Raw genomic sequence first — 17,941 nt, forward strand, 5'->3', positions numbered from 1 at the left:
GGTTCTTTTTTTCTTTGGAGGAACAGAACTTCCTGGTCTTCATGTTCTATGCCTGGAGTCCATTTAATAATTTACCCTCTGCCTGATCTTAGTTTGTGGAACTTTGCTTTTTTATTAAAGTTTCACATATAGGTCTGGATTTTTCTTTCCAATCAACATTTCTGCCTATCTGGCTCTCTTGGCAATTCTAGCACCTTTTCATTTGCCTCTGAACTTCACCACAGTGTATGTGTGTGTGTTTCTTTTGGTGTGTGAGTATCTGTTTCTGACTGAGTGAGTGAGGTGTAACTGAGTGGAGGAACATTTGTGTGAGTGAATGTACATTGTTTTGCATTTAAGCCTCACTTAAAGATTCATTTTGCAGGTGACTGATTATTCATGTCAGTTCTTACTTTTTTCTCCACAAGGATCCTGTTAAAGGACCATAAGATGTCATATCACAAAAACTACTGAGGCAGATTCTTCTTTGCAATAAGTATCACCACCCGGACTAAAGTCATATCTTCTGAAAGGACGTCGTCAAGCTCAAACCATTTTTGAGATATACTGGAGGGAACAACATTTTTTCTGCCCCGTCTGCCCTACCTCTACCTCAGGATGGCTGGCTGCGCCAGCCGCTGCAGGCAGGGGGTGCTCAAATTAATCCAGTCTCTGCAGAGACTGGTCTCAGGAACCCTCACAAAAGGTAAAACAGATACACTTGCATCTTTCACTTATGCATTCACACATTTTTATGTGTACTTGATTAGATACAGTGTGGTTTTGTGACACCACTAAGCATTTAATAAATACTCCAAAGGACGTCAGTTGAGTAGGTGGTCCTTCAATGTGGCCCAGGACACATACTCTAAAATAGATCGTCTTGACATCCACAATAGTGCAACATATATGCTAGCTGGATCGAGTATTGTTCCCTTGTAATAGGGTGCAAAACCAAAATTTCTGTGTTTTGAGTTTCCCAAGTAGTGAATGTGCCATCATCTTCTAAATTTTACACCCTCACTTAACCAGTCACTAGTTTTATCATTAGAATTGTACCTATCTTTCCCAAATAGATCAGCATGCTGCTAGTGAGTTCTGATGTTTGTTTCATGCAGCTGATGCAGCCATGTGGTCAAGGTTAAGACTCAGTTCCTACACCAGCCAAAGTGTAGTCTATTCATCAACACCCATGTTTCCTGTCACATTGTCCTTGAGTGAAACACTGAGCCATTGCTTTGGAAGACTAAGTCTCCCCAGCGTTTCAGCTCTCAGCTGAAGAATATGAATACATCTTATTTGGTAATGCAGTAGTGTTCAAATGTACTATAGTTTGATGTTGGAATGCAACACCATTCTTAATCTGGTCTATCAGGATAAACATCAGGATATAAAAAATGTGTTGAGTTTTGGACACTGGAGCAGTGTGATATACTGTAGCTGGTACTGTGCTGGTGGCAGCTATATTGAGCCATCAGGCCAGATGAACCAGATAAGATTAGAGCCCTCAGGAGCCCTATAGAAAAGGAGGCCAAGATATTTCTGTTACACAAAATTTTGTATACCTTTACTGACCTTTTTTGCTTTTTTTTCTGATGAAATAATGGACATTTTCACTTCTTTGGAGCTTCTAAAACTGCTTCCTATTAAACAATTTTAGGCTCGCAATTCCACAATGTATGTATGCACAGACTAAGGACATGTGCAAACAAACACCCAGGGTGTAGGTTTGATTTCAGAGTTGGTCAGGACACAAAGGTGGGGTGGAGTATGTCTGAGAGGCAGGTAAATTAGAGGCGCGATATGGTTTATTTTGTAAATAGTGTACATTCGCTTGCAGAAAACTGTCAACAAGGGTGTTAAAAAGGAAGCATTTGCAGGATTTGCAATTGAGCTGTTTGAGCTTCAGCTGTTCTGAGGTTTCCTTAATAGTGTCAAAAATGTTTTTAAATTCCTTAATGCGGGCAGCCATGTCATCACCAACTGATTTTCAGGTTAAAGGAGCTGGTTTACTTAGTAAATGCTTGGAACCAGTATCCCACCTATCACCTTCAAAAGCTAAATGATGACGTTATGCAACATCTGTACACATCCCTTTGCGATGCACTCTAAAGCTCTTATTGTGTTTGTCATCGCCGTGTTAAAAAACCCTGGCTCTCTTTTCTCTTCACTACGTCATCCTATTTGAAAGTTACTTTTCACCTTAGTGGCACAAAAACACGCTGAGTCACCAAGTCAGAATGCTGCTGCAAGTCAGTCAGGAATGATAAAACACATCAACTCGCGCTGACTTTCAAAAAAACTGCAGGTCCGTTGTGGCCCTTATTTATAGAAAATTAAATTTACCATATAAACACAAATGTGGCACATAAAGTATCTGGCAGGCAATGCCTCATTTAGACTCCCAACTTTCAGTTATGTATGTCTGATCCATGTACTTTTTCCACCATTTGTATTTCAATTTGTAATTTGTCTGCTTATTTTCCAACCAGAACTATTTGGATAATTTTACTATCTAGCTCCAAATCATTTGAAGCATATCCACTGCCATGAAATGATTTCTTACAGAAAAATGAAGTGAACTTGACACTGCAGCTATGGCAACAGATTCACAAATAGGACTTCCGGCCATTTGGGAGAATTTACAAACCTAAAATGTATGCAAGCTTCAGTACTTGTAAGGACACATCTAAATAGTCGCTTGTATTAGATAATCCTATTCATCCTTTTCTAACACGCTCTGTCAATGGTGTGAATATGCTTTAACAACTGACAGGGAGAGCAACTCTAAAACTCCATTCAGTTTTGGCCTGTACTCTATTTTACCATCATACTAATAAACTACAAACTCTCACAAACTATTGAAGGAAGACATATAACATGTCAATCAATTCTACGTAAGGATTGATGAATGAACAAAAAATATGGAAAAGTGGTCTTCATAAAGTTTTGCACATTTGTATTCCTTGTATATTAAAAACTACCAAGTAGTTTTTTAACACAAAAAAAACTGCTACTGTGATGAAGTGAAAGAAAATATAGCTGAGAGTGAAGTGTTCTAACCTGGCGGCTTAGTCAGCTACTGTGCTATTCTAGAAATAATACAGCCTACTCATGGCTGCATGGGTTGACAATCTAGGTCATGCAATGCAGCCACATATCTGTAGTGTCTAAAAACTGAAGTACTGTGCATAACCCATTCTTTTATTTAAAAAAAAAAAAAGAAATAAGTTAACAATTCCAAACCTACCTTCACAGAAATGGGCTTATATCATCAATCGCATGGACTAATTATCAAAGTGGGCTACTGATGAAACTTTAGCAAATGAAGAGGAAAACAGTTTTCAGGATGATCTCAATCCTTCTTTTCTAGAGGCCAGTAATCTTACCTTCTGCAGCCTCAGAGGATGAGTATCTGATGAATCGGAGTGTCAATTCTATTGAGTCTCTCGTCCATTGACAGCGCGCCTCGGTGTGTGTTTGCTGCTTCTCCCCAAATGCTCTTTTGTGCTTTGCTGATTGCAGCTCATGGTACTGACCTTTTTCTTAGTCAAAGTTAAGATACTTGTGCATTGGGCGACACAGGGGCCGTGTCTTCATTTAATTCCATAATTGAATGTCAATGAGTTAATTAAGTGCCTCTAGCCAAAATACTCAGTTATAGATTGCATAAGATGGTGCCTATTGATTATAATGTTTCAACTCAGAGTAGGAATTTTTCAAGTTTAATTTTTAAGTTTCACAGCTTATCTCAATATGGACACGCTCAAGTACAGTAAAGGGTGTGAACACACTTGTGCAACAATTCTGTACCTAAACACTAAGAACTAAGGCCTCAGAAAGGACTATGAAGTTCAATTAACATCTTTCTGATGGAGACTCAATGAAAGCTGAACATTAACAAAAATATCAGTATTTATTGTTGTGTTGGATTGCATCGTATTAGGTTTATTGTGTCCATAAATACTTTAATAAAACACACAATTAGGGTATACAATTCTGAACTTCTAAACTAAATATTAAAACATGTCTGATATGTAGATGCATATTATGTATAATTAAAGGTCCAATCTGTATTTTTTCTCCATATAAATTTGAGGAATGTTTATATATACAGTATAATTGAAGATCACTGAAAATTTGCATTTGTATGTTTCTCAACCAAATGTAATTCAAAATCCAGACTTGTTTACAAGCTTTACTGATGTAAGCAAACCTTTTACAGCATCAGAAAATGACAGGCTTACATTTAATTGGTGTCAAGCTGTGTCCATGAATTAAAAGACCTGTCAATTAATCTGAGTTAATACTAGGTTGCAATTTTGTGTTTTGATTTTTAGCAGCAGGACAGAGTGTATCTTTAATATATCCAAAATATACATTTCTGCCAGTGTAACAGATTGGCCCTTTTATAAACTGATAGTTGACAACAACACAGAAGTAGATTAACAGGCACTGAGGGTTTCATTTTACTGGCAAATGTTTGTAAAACCCTCATGCAATGTTATAAAGGTTATTTTTCTTTCATATCATTTTGGTCACATGAAACAATGTTATACACCATGGAAAATAATATGCAATCTTTGGGCATGATAACATACAAGACAGATTCAAACAACAGAATAGAAAGAGTTTATGTTGCAATACAGTAGGTTTATAGCATACTGCGGCTGTGGTTGCGTTCCAAATTGAAACCTTTCCCTGGACAGTTCTCTCATAATCGTGTCTCGGAGCAGTCTCTTTAGATTGCTATCATATGCATGGGAGAAGACATGAAAAATATGCATACACACACAGTTTCACACACGCAAGCCTGTCAGGTAGAGTGAAAAATGTAAGTCCCTCATCTCCAGCACGCACATATCTCCAGTAGTTTGGATTGTTATGCATATTTGCCTGCACACACTTATACATATAGTGACATGAACCATAAAACTCTCCTTGTTCACCTTTAAAACACTCTACTTACAAATGCAGCAGCATGTATATTCATCTTCAGACCTTTAAACATCCCAGGCTGTAGAATGCCAGAGTTGGGAAAACAGGGTTGCTGATGTGCCTCAGGCAATAAACTGAGCAACAAACTGTTATTCTTAGGTCCCCAGTGGCTAATGTATTTTTTCTCCTCAAGTCTTGATTTATACTGTACTTTACACCGCTGCTTTTAGAAACTGTTTTGTTGTGATCTATAAGAAGACTGCAAACAAGTGAAACTTTATGTGAAATCTAACCGTGTTGTTGAACTGAAGAAGCAGTGGAGCTTTGAAACAAGCTACTGCTGCTCAATTAATTCATTTTTATTTTTCTTGTTCAGAGAGTAGCTGAACAGTACTCAAAGCTGGTTTTCATTTGGGGATGTGACTGATAATGTGTCTGGCTGATAAGTCTGGAGCTGTATTTGAATTGTAGATTGGAAGACAGGGATGTTTTCCTCAGATAGAAGACAGTGGAGGGCCCAGAGTCCCCGCCATGCTTCATTTTTAAATCGCAGGTATGAAATTATGCATACATGGACATAATTAATGTCTAATTTCAACATTTTCTTTGAACCGTTTTAAACATTTTGGGCTGTTTTGTGTAAGCATCACAGGGGGATGAGTATTGCATATTTGCATATTTTTTTTCCAGCTTATGCACAATTTAGACTGTCTAATGCTAATATCTCTACCCAGAATCAGCTGCTTTACTCTTCTCTGTAATACCGATCAGTCTAAATAAGGTAAATGTTATGGTTCTGAAATTGTTATGCAACCCTTAACAACACCTTGACTTATTTTTAGACTGATTTTATGGTTGGTATTTTTACGTTTCCCTAAACTTTCTACCATTCTTGTATTAATACACCCTCTTTCGTGTAGACTCCTATTGGAAACAGGAGAAGTGCTGGTGATGACACTCTCATCCGGCCTCATGCTGCACCTGTCTTTCACTATTACAAGTCACGTGTCTTCTAAGTGCATAACCTTGCACCAAGACTCACATCCTCTTTCATGCCAGATATACAGATTCCTATCAAAGGCCTGTGCACTTCTACCATACCTCTACTATAACCAACACTAAGGCAGAATTACTCAGCATTGCCATGTATTTGTGAACTGGCCTCCCCAAAAAACACTCTATCTTCTTTCTCCTTTCATTCTCTTTCTCATTTTCTGTGGCTGTGAAAGCAGTGGATCAGAGCTGACAGTGTGTGTCTCCGCTTTTAATTTTTTACATCACTTCACTACTCGCTTTTATGTAACCGTCTTCTTCTACATTTATTTTTATCTCTTGCCTCCTCGCTCTGCGTCTTTTATTCTCCACATTAATTCTCTCTACCCTCATCGTTTTATTATCTGGTATTTACATACAGAATCCCCCTCTCAGTAATTTTGATGTAGTGAACAGTATAGTAATGAATGAAAGGGTGCTACTTTTTCTGCCTACATGTCATATTTTGCTGTACTCGGGGTTTTTTTTGTGCATGTTGTATTTATTAATGAACAAAATGAGCTTGCAATGGCGACACAAGCTGCTGATTGTTTCAGGAATGATTGTACTCTGCTGCCACCTGTTGTTCAAACAGTAACACCACACGCTTACCAAAATAGAGAAAGTGCTGTGAACTCTCTGCTTAGTAAGCAAGTAAAGAAAAACACCCATAGTGTCAGAAAGAAGCTGTGACTGTCCAGGTGATCTGAACTTACCAATTAAGCACAGATACAACCAGCCTCATCATTATAAATATCAGAAATAGTTACAATTGCATTGTTTCAACAGTGCTGACTTCTATCAGACTGTTCAGACTTGAAAGTCGGGCAAAAGGTCTCCCGTTGTTTGGTGTGTACCGCCACTTGAGTGTGTTTTCGCAATGAAAAATTGGTTTCTGGTTTCCCTGAATATAACTTATCTCATCAAAAAGAGCTGGTGGCTGTATTTTTTTTTTTTTCAAAAGAATATGTATGCATGTGTTTGCTCTGTGCGATAGGAATACTATGAGCACACTCATTTGTAAGTGTGGAATATAAAAGGACTTTTACTCCAGGTTCCCCACGTTGCCACAGGCAGTTTTCAATACATGACAGACAAAAGAAAAATTGTTATTAGATTTGGGTTTGCTTTTTTGTTTTTTTTTATTCCTCTTCTTGAAATGAATTACCAGGTAGAAAACATTTTAAATATTTGTTACAATATACATGTCAAATCACTGAAATAAATGGGTTAAATTTGTTTATTACTAAAGTACTGATTAAGGAAATTGGTAAATATTAAGGCTGAAACTAGCTATTTTTATTCATTTTATTGCTCACCTGATGTCTGTCTAATTCAGTCTAATTTATTAATTGTATGCAGTTAAGCCCTCAGCTCGCTGCTATTCCTCAAACTATTTATTTTAACAATGCTTTTCACTAAAAAGTTTATAGGTTCACCACAGACATGAGGTATGTAGGCCTAACAGTGTTACATTTAGAAGGTTGCTATATATAAACATATAATACTGTGTTTTCCTGTTTGGCTTCATGGTGGCACTGTTGTCTAACTGTTACTATGAATAAGTTCAGGAACAAGGATGAAGAAGTTTGTTTTATACTGTCACACTGACATGATACAGAGAAAGGTTCTGATGACAGTAACTCTGAAAATGAAATGAAACTGAAGGAACTGATGATGAGTATTATATTTAAGTCATGTTTAAGTTATGAAACAAATAATTCAGAAACATAAATAGAGCAGGAGAGTGATAATGCTAGCTCAGATGACATTGGCGCTGAACATGAGGAGGGCCAAGCTGCTATTCAAGTAGTTGTGCCAAGAGTCTCAGTCTGAGCTGCGACAGATGAGGAAACCTCATATCCCTGCAAAAATGGACTTGTGTGGGTGTCAGCCCAACCTCCTCCAAGCAGAACCAGAGCTTTTAATGTACTGTATTTCACACCAGAAAAGGCCCTACATGAAGAAAAGGCTGCAATGAAAAATATTAATGAAAATTATCTTTAGCATCTTTAAATGACTGAGGGGAAAAATGGTAAAAGTATGTTTTTTGTGGGTTTATTATTGTCAATTACATGTTCTGACAAACAATATTATTTTAATGTAGCTCAATATGCATTATATATGCAACTGGTCACCAATGACATAAGTAATAAGTAATTACTATATCCAAATTGATACATTTCCATGTGAAACTAACTATAAGCCATTCGACAAAAAAGATTGTGGAGAGATAATATACTATCTCCAAAAACTGTACAGTATATTGATTCATCAGGCAGCCCCTTTTCCCCTCATCAAATCCATGTTATCCTATTCTTAAAGCACAACTAGTTCTAATATGAAGTATGAAGGTAACAGAGGGATGTTAAAGGTGCATTGTGTAGAATTTAGTGGCATCTAGCGAGTGGACTTGGTAGAAAACGTGCAACCTCACCGCTAGATGCCGCTAAATCTTACACACCTTTAAGGTGAGAAAAAGAGCAGTAGAGATGAAATAATTTATTGGGGGGCTTCTGCATAACAAGACTAGAGAACCACCTCTCAGGTTTGACACTCTTATCTCATGCCAGGAGGAGAGAAGAGAATTTCTCTCAGATCGAAAGATTTTTTTCCACCTCTTCCATGTTTCAACCTACCTACCTCGAGTTATTGTATTTTTTTCACACTTAAAGAACAGTTTCAGTCAGATACGGGACTGAGGACATAGTCTTGATTGTCTTCAGCTTACTTGAAATTAAGTGATGAACATGTGCAATGGCTTTTCAGTAATGCTGCGTTCAAATTCTGCTCATGTTGTCTGGATCTATTATTATTTTTACTGCTCTCTCACCTTTCCATTAGTGGCTGTAAAATTGAAATTTTGATGAGGGAGTCCTGTCAGTTGGCAATGGTGAGCCGACTTGTGTAGCTCATGAAGTGGTGAGAAGATGATGAAGAGATGATGACATCAGTTGTGCTTGTCACTGTGCAGGCTGATATGCTGCTTAAAGGCAGTTCCAGATGGCAAACATCTGTCAAGGGGATTACAACAGTTTCTTATAGTGATCTAAATGCTTAACTCTCCATCTGCAACTGCTTGCGTATGTATGTCAGGGGGCTTATTTCTATTTGTATAGGGAGGAGGGGAGGGGAAGGTTTGTTTAAACATCTGTGATATCAAGTGGAATTTTTATTTATTCTTCCTAGTCTGAGATGACGTCACTGTGCAGATTTTTTTTTTCCAGGAAGTAAAAGTAATGAATATTTGATGTAAAAACACAGGGAAACGAATGAATGAATTGCATGAGTGCAAATGAGCTATAAAGGTAGAAAGGTAATTTTTTAATTTTAGTGTGTAGTGTGTGAAAGGCACCTACCAAGAGAGAGGTGTATATTTACCAGAATTATGCATGACTTTATATGTTTAACACACAAACACAGACACACATATACACACAAACACCACACAATTTAACTGAATAGCGGTAACCTGCATACTGTGCAGTCCTTTGCTATTCAAACAGTGTAGACAAACAGGCTTACATAACTATGAGGGAATAAAATATTCAATTTATGAATGACTATGGAGTTTAAGCTCTTAAACTCATGATGTCATACATCGTAGGCCTGTCACATCGGATTTATTTTTGCCGCCGTACTCCTCCACATGGCTTTTTGCTCTTTTTACGGCTCACTCTGAAGAACGCAACTTTCAAGAAACAGGAAAGCTGAAACAACATTGAAAAAATGGCTCTCCATGAATTTTTTAAACCGAGAGAGGTTTTCTGAAGCCGTCACACACACCCAAAGAATAAGTGAGGCAGAGAGAGAATTTCTGGTCTGGAGCCAAAGGAATATTTAAAAAGACATTCACATTTTTCTATGTTTTACTCAATCGCTTTACTTGTACTTCACTTTGACTAAATCAGCCTCTTTATGGTTTCAAATCTCTTTCCATAGATTCGATAAATGTGAATTTTAATCGTCAAGCTGTGAATCACTTCTTTCTGTTTGGCAGTTGATGCATATGTCAGATGACATATCACATGCTAAGATATACTACATGAATATCCCTCCTAAGATATGTTTTAGCAAACTCACTGGTTTTGACCACAGTGAGGGCACTTATATAAACACTTGCTTCTGCCTCCAACAAACCATTTGATTTTTAACACTTGGTATTTGAAAAGAAATAAACATTACTCAGTCTTACTGCTTTCCATCCCCCAATGCACACAGTCTAATTTTCTTAAACTGAAGCTACTCCATGAATATTAATTGACACCATTAAACACTCTGTCCCTGTTTGTACCAATGTACAACATTTAAAAAAATACAAATTCTTTGTTGTCCTCTACATTACAGTGCTGCATAGAGTTTCTACAGAGAGAAAGATCTGAGTTATGTTAATGTGGTGAATCAACTATTGTATACACACATGCAAACACACACACGCACACACACACGCACACCCACACACACACACACATACTCACACACACACATACACAAAGTGGGCAGCCTTCACAGCTACCAAATCTACATGCTCATTATGGTACAAACCATGCTTCGGGGAGCAGAGTACTAATTTGGAGTGGTATTGGACTAAAGTCATCATTAGCCATCGGGTTGAGTTGTCTGTGCACATGTGTGTGCATGTGTTTTTGTATGTGCATGTATATATGTTAGGGCAGTAGAGAGATAAATAAGTAATGAATAAGAGGAGAAAATAAGAATAGATAGATAAAATGCACAGTGCAGTACATATAAAGCACAAAGATGTGTCTGCTTTAAATGCCCTTCACCTGCTACCATTCGCTTGTCAGTAGTGTTATTACTGAGTGCGGAATCAGTTACCAACACTCCACAATAACACGAGGGCATGAGGAGGCAGGGTGCTTGAAAGAGGGGGGAAAGCTGACAGATGAGTAGAGTGAGGCACAGAACGGAGGGAGTGGCGCAGGAAGGCAGGAGCAGCTTGTGTATGTGTGTTTGGAGGAAGAGATCAGAAATCCAAGAGAATCAGCTCAAAGAAGAGAGTCGTCTCTCAGTGACAGATCTGAAATCAGAGAGAAGAGGGGCAAAGCCCCTTTAAGATACAGAGCTGTGGAGGGAGATAAAGGCATAACGACAGACTGAGAATATCGTGAAATAAATAGAGGACTATTACTCTTTGGGTTGTTTGACCAGGCTGGTTTCCACGGTGACAACATGGGTGCAGTGGTGGGCACTTTGACCATGCAAACCAAGCAGAGGAGACCGTCGAGAGGTACGTCAATATTAGTCAGAGATGAATGGAGAGAAGACAAAAGAGCAACAGACAACGGAAATGACAAAAACATTCAAATAATTCTTTAGACCAATGGTAATCCATAATATATCTTTGTTATTATGTGTGCACTAGTGCAACACATGCACATTTAACGTAAACAATAACATTTATGTCTTTACCATATTTCTCTGGAGTGCCTATAAATTATTGAACTAGAAATTCAAAGAACAGCAAAAGAAGATCCGCTAATACATTTAAATTGCTTTATGTGGCGGTCAAGTACGGAGAAACAGAAAACAAGAATAGATATTTTAAAATGAAAATTGATAATATTCACTCAGAATTGTGAGGAATCAGTCCTCCACTGATGCTGAGGTGTGAAGCGTAACACATGTAATGTAGTCATGATGGAGAGATTACAGTAAGCCATGAAATAGGATGTCCTTGAAAATAACTAGAGAGCAAAATCACTGCCCCCGACTCTGTGATTAAGTGTGCGTGTTCGTGTGGGTGCCCAGTTGGATGTGTGAGTGAGTGAGTGAAAGGGTAAGCGAATGAGGGTTCAGGCGAGAGCATGTGAATTATCACACAGCTCACATATCATACCTCTCCCTGGCCTTATGCTTGAAAAGCCCGTTGTCATGGAGACTGGGTTGAAGGGGCATAAGAGGAGGCTGTGAACAATACTCAGCCAGGATGAATGATGATGAATTTACAGCAGCATAAGATAGAGATAAAGTAGACGCACCTGCCAACAAAGCAATTACTCCCTGATATTAGACATGGATGACTGGTTTTCCACCAAGATGAGATGGAATATTGTTCCCTGCTCTGATAAAAAGCCTTTCAAAAGCCTTTGAACAAAATGAATAAAATGCACAGAGGTCACTCTGTTTTTTCTTACCTTCATTAAAGTTTGTCTTGCAGTGCCTGCTGTACAGAGGTACAGAGATAAGATACGGTTAGATAGATGAGACTTTATTGATCCATAAGATGGAAACAAAGTATTGCACAAAAAGTGAAAAGAGTTAGGTGACGAGGATAGTGTACAAATAAAACTAAATCAGAGCCAGGTGTGTATGTATGTGCAAAACCAGCCAAATTATTTTTCAAAACATGTTAGATTTTCTTCAAAAAAAAAAAAATGTGAGTGTTAAAATGTCACATTGTGTTTTTACGGGAGCTTTTGTGCTAGACTATTTCTGGCCGGGTGCAGTGACTTCCTGGAAGTTTGTCATCACCTAGAGGTTGCAAGGCTACCAGCGGGGACTCCAGGAAGTCACTGGATTAAACAAACAAGATATAATGTATTAATCAGTGAGCTTTAAAGGTGCTGGTAGTCAGATTTTATTACTTTTGGGCAGAGCCAAGCTAGCTGTCTCCTCCTGATTCCAGTCTTTATGCTAAGCTAAGCTAACTGGCTGCTGGCTGCACTTTCACCATACAACTACCATCTAACTCTCTGCAAGAGGGCGAATAAACCTCTTTCCTAAAATGTCTGACTATTACTTTAAGGTAAGGTAGCAAATATTTATTTGAGTGTGAGATGGAGGGAAGAAATAGAGTCAGAGAAATTATGCCAAAACCAAAATATGCAGTATGTTTAACATGAACTACCCAGATGATGTTAACTCTTCTTAAAGTGTTTGCACTGTTCAGACGTCAAGACGAAATTGACAGTTGGGGCATGTGAAACTGAATACAACCTGTTGTTCCCAAAACTGTTTGTGTAAACTGGCCTGAAGCTGCCACAGCTCCCCACCTGGCACACATTTCTAATTATCCCCATCACTTCATTATATAACCTCACTATATGCTGATGAATGCTGCAGATGTTGTTATGTATGTGCAGAGCAACTGTTGAATCATTTATATTCAGACTCTTGCCTTGCAAATGACCATCAGCACTGGTGATGTTGGTAGAGAATCTGCAGTATTTCTCTGCCTGAATCCCTCAGTTATGTTCTGGTAATTTTGTCCTCTAGTAAGATTTGTATTATCATTTATAGTATCTACTAGTAAACTCTAAATTCAAAATCAATACTATATGTCCCCTTCTTATCATGCTTCCAAAGCTCAGTGTTTGTCTTCTCTTTTTTTAATGTCCTCCAAACATATTGTGTTATCCTTTTCTGCCATCTGTTGTTCTCTTTCGCTTCTCACCTTTTTTCCTCACACTCTGCTACCTCCTTCTCTCTCTCTTCCCATTTCTCCATATCTCACCCTTCTTCTAATCAACACCTCTGCCTGTTTCCTTCTCTCACCCTCATTTTTTTCATGTGTTTCTGATCACACCATATCATTTGCATTTGCAGGAAAGCACACGTACCCTGACAGAGAGGGAATACATGCTCACGAGCACAGCAAGACAACACTTTTGCTGTTTTGTATTCTTGTGGTTATAGGCTTTTATTCAAAGGAGAAAAAAAATGTACAAATTGTGTATGACATTTTTTTTTTAATCAGTTCATCCAGTATCACCACCACTGCTCACATTTATCATGGCTGTCTATCCCCATGACAACAAGAGGTAGTGAGATTGCAACAGGAGCGAGGAGGAAGAGGAAGATGGAGGGTCGATTGAGATAGAGCAATACATAACCACGTACACTATGTTCAGCTGATAACTGACTGTAAATATTCCAAATATTTCATCATTCAGTAACCTTCAGAAAATAGATCCTGAACATATCACAATAAATTGCTTAAACTTGTTGTCATATTATCTCTATTTTTGTAGTTTTGCTTGTGGAAGATCTCTGTTAAAGTCATATTTTGTTATTTCATCACCATTTCCAAATTAGCTATAGGCTATAGCTTCACAAATACTTGATGTTTATTTATGTCGCCTTGGGAACATGTTTGATCTCAGTAAACACGTGTAAACTTGTGTACAGCTGCAAATGATGTTCTGTTGGCTGAAACATGGATTTTGCATTTTTTGCACTGATTGAAACTGAAACCTAATGAATAACTAACATGATCCAAATAATGCAAATTAAGATTGTTCAAAAGTTTAGGCAATTATTCTCGTATAAAGAAACAAATGCAGCTAATTAGATCTTACTTTTAGAACTTAAATACAGTCAGGCATACAGTTTGTGCCTCCGGGTACGGATAAAAAGACCAACAAGATATATAATATAAAATTCAAATTAAGATTGCCTCTGGCAGATGATGCAAGATGCTAGATGTAGTACTGAGGATTAATCTTTACACATGAGTTGAAATAAATGAGTCACTGCTTTCCAAAAAGCAGGAGAATCATGTTCATTTTTATCTCCTTTTCTTAGAGTCTGACTAAGCCAATCGATGCTGACACAACTACAGTAGAGCTTGTTTGGACTCACGTGTGTGTTTGTCAAGTCATTTAACCAGCTTTCATTGTGCAGCCTGGTAGTGTTTTGTTCTTTATGTTAAAATAATCCACCCAAGGATATAGCAGATAATACAGTATAACTCCAAAAAATGCTAAATATATTATTTATATCTCAAAAAATGATGTAACTTACAGAGACCAGCCCCATGTGAGTGTGTGTTTCTATGTGTAAATATTCTGTCTAATAATCTGTCACACCAGCACAAGGCTGTAGATGTGTGTGAAAACCTAATAACGACTTGCAGAGAGCACTTGTTTTCTCTTGGATATTTGTTCGTTGTTGTGAAATTATAGGTGTGTGGATTGCGTCCGCTGTCGGAAGTCAGGGTGTTAGCATTGCCCTTTAGCTGGAGACTGTCATAGTGACAAACACTTGCCCACAGCAGAGCCATTACTTCACATCATTAACCACCATCCATCTCCACAGCACCTGATACTGAGCACCATGTTACCATTAATAAAATCCCTCAACTCCTAGAGGGGAATCTAATTTGTCAAGTGTATGTAGCTCTTCTAAAAATCCATCTTTGTCTCTCTTCTACCTCTTTGTGATCCTCTCCCTGCCTTATTCTTGTGCTGCTACCTCTGCAAGCGCACTTTTCTGCTGTCTAATCAGACTTTTAATATGTTTCCCGCCGACTTAACATTCTCAAGCTTTGCTGAATTGTCTCTTTCCTGTGTGTTACAGTTTTCATATTTCTAAAGATTGGAAAGACATGGCACATGTTAAACGGACTGTCTTGACACGATTCGGTGTAATAAATATATCTCTTGCTATCTCTCTCTCTCTCTCTCTCTTCCCTGCAGATAAAACAGATGATGAGCTGGAGATGACGATGGTGTGTCACAGGCCAGAGGGTCTTGATCAACTGGAAGCTCTTACCAACTTCAGCAAACCGGAGCTGCAGATCCTCTACCGTGGTTTCAAGAATGTAATCACACATTGTAGTTGACAGATACGATTACAGCCTGGACAGTTCTGGTTCATTTTTCCAACAGACTGAAAAAACAGTAATATCATAGGGTACAATAATCTTAATTCATCTTTCCCACAGGAATGTCCAAGTGGAGTGGTAAATGAGGAGACATTTAAACACATCTACGCACAGTTTTTTCCTCATGGAGGTAAAGTACAACACTTTCTGTGAAGACGCTCTGTGAAGCTTTTTAATAACAGAAGGCCTTACATATTTGTTTTTTGTGTTGCAGATGCAAGCATGTATGCACATTATCTTTTCAATGCATTTGACACCACAAACAATGGCTCCATTAAGTTTAAGGTAACAAAAAGTGTCATCCATCTTTGTAATCATTTTTATTCAAAACTTCACTAATTTCTTCACTATAATACGCAATGATGCTTCCTGAGTTTATCTTGTCTCTCTATTCTGTTCTGTTTCCAGGATTTTGTGGTTGGGTTGTCTATACTGCTGCGGGGAACACTGAGGGAAAAACTGGAGTGGACGTTTCACCTTTATGACATTAACAGAGATGGCTACATAAACAGAGAGGTGAGACTGTGCTGTCACAATGTATACAATATGCTTTTCATGTCATCTAAAGCCTCTGTCTCAGCACAATGTGCATCTTCTCTTCTTCTTTCAGGAAATGACTGAGATTGTGAGGGCCATTTATGACATGATGGGCAAGTACACCTATCCTGCGCTGAAGGGAGACGTCCCACAGCAGCATGTGGATGCCTTTTTTCAGGTTAGATCACCAACACATAATTTCACAGACATATGAGTCGAAGTCAGCATTTGTTATTAAGTGACAGGTGATTGTAAAACCCATTATTTTACACAGCAGGAAGTAAAACAACCTGACTCTTAATGTCTCTTATCATACCCTAGTAACTTCCCAAATTAATGTTTTTAGTTTTATTGAGACACTTTGCATATAATACAAGATTTCAGATAAGGCTTGTAAATTTTTATATCATTAGCAAAGCCAGTCCTTGCAGTCCATAGCAACTTTCTAAGACAGTATTGTGTTCTATAGTGTGTACAGTTTATTGCAACACAAGCTCACAATAAACACATTTCCACAACAGAATTATCACATATTCGCTGATACTGGCTCACACTATGTTCTGTTACATTGTTTTTCCACAGAAAATGGATAAAAACAAAGATGGAGTGGTGACTTTAGAGGAGTTTGTTATAGCCTGCCAGGAGGTGTGTATCGCTCTACATCTGGGGCTGTCTTCATTTAGTATGTAATAGCAATAAAATATGTTTAAAATTTGAAACATTTATCAAAGAAGGAAGCATATTGTCATATTACTGAGATATGTTCCTAGTATTCATACACATATGTTATACACTGTAGAGGTACATTTAAAATTTTGGCATGGAAATTCATTCTTGACCTTGGGAAACAGAAGTCCATTTACTAGCTTTCAGAGCTGTCAGTCACATCTCATGGTCTTCACTAAGTGAATGGAGCACAATTACACACTTATGCATTATGACACCTGAGCTAGCTCCAGCTGCTGAATTAAGACCCTGAGATGCAGTTGAAAGCTCCAAAAGCTAGTGAGTGGACCTTTGAGCTTAGATAACACATAGAAAACATATATAACATTGAAATTGTCAATGCAGACAGTGCAAGTAGATGTGTGCTTTATGTAGATTTATAACAGGTTCTAATCACCGCATTATATGCCCAAATGTGCATTAGTCTAAATGAGGTCATACACATGCAGAGAACACCAACTTCAACATTACAAAGAATATCAACACTCCTCCAGAAATATTTGAAACGGATGTTTCTGCAAAGATAAATGAATTATGTTAGCCCTGGAAGCTGCTTGTGCAACAGGACTAGCTGTACATCGTTATATACAGAAGTACAAAACAGATGCTAGTTAATTACATCATTCTGCCATGATTACTTGTCTTCTCTCTCCCCAGGATGAAATCATGATGAGATCCATGCAGCTGTTTGAGAATGTGATGTAGAAGAAGGGGTAGATGATGGAGAAAAAGGCGTGGAAAATGAGAGGGCTTGTTGTGAGTGTGTGTTTGTGGATGCATATGTGCAATACATCCAGTCTCTCCCTCCCTTCCCATTTTATCCAGCTGTGGTCTGGAAATAGCCAAAATCCCCACAAAGACTTTAATGAAGGGACTGGACTGGAATGCTTTTAGCCTTCCTGCGGAGTTGCGCCACACAATACAAAGTGACTGATGTGACAGACTTGGACATAAACACATCACCCTCAGTCCTGCCTTGAAGATTGGCCTGTAAAAGATAAAGATGCTCCTACATTACAAGGCTGCTCCTGACCAGCAAAGAGCTACTGTTCAACCAGCAGAAGTTTTTGTTTTTTTTTGCCAAAATATAATTGCATGCAA

The 17,941-nt window shown here is 38.1% G+C and overlaps 1 protein-coding gene across 2 annotated transcripts; it reads left to right on the forward strand.

The window, feature by feature from the left end:
• The first annotated feature begins 597 nt into the window (after positions 1 to 597).
• On the forward strand, positions 598 to 17,656 carry kcnip1b (Kv channel interacting protein 1 b). 2 transcript variants are annotated; one of them, XM_042431493.1, is made up of 8 exons: positions 598 to 685; positions 15,390 to 15,514; positions 15,638 to 15,707; positions 15,792 to 15,862; positions 15,986 to 16,093; positions 16,188 to 16,292; positions 16,697 to 16,759; positions 17,498 to 17,656. In XM_042431493.1, the coding sequence occupies exons 1-8, from the start codon at positions 598 to 600 to the stop codon at positions 17,543 to 17,545; spliced, it is 678 nt and encodes a 225-aa protein (XP_042287427.1). In that variant the 3' UTR covers positions 17,546 to 17,656. The 2 variants fall into 2 exon arrangements, with proteins under 2 accessions (XP_042287427.1, XP_042287429.1); XM_042431495.1 differs by lacking the exon at positions 598 to 685 and adding an exon at positions 11,143 to 11,200.
• Positions 17,657 to 17,941: the final 285 nt, after the last annotated feature.

This window comes from Thunnus maccoyii, chromosome 13 (assembly GCF_910596095.1).
Source record: "Thunnus maccoyii chromosome 13, fThuMac1.1, whole genome shotgun sequence".
NCBI classification, from domain to species: Eukaryota; Metazoa; Chordata; class Actinopteri; order Scombriformes; family Scombridae; genus Thunnus; species Thunnus maccoyii.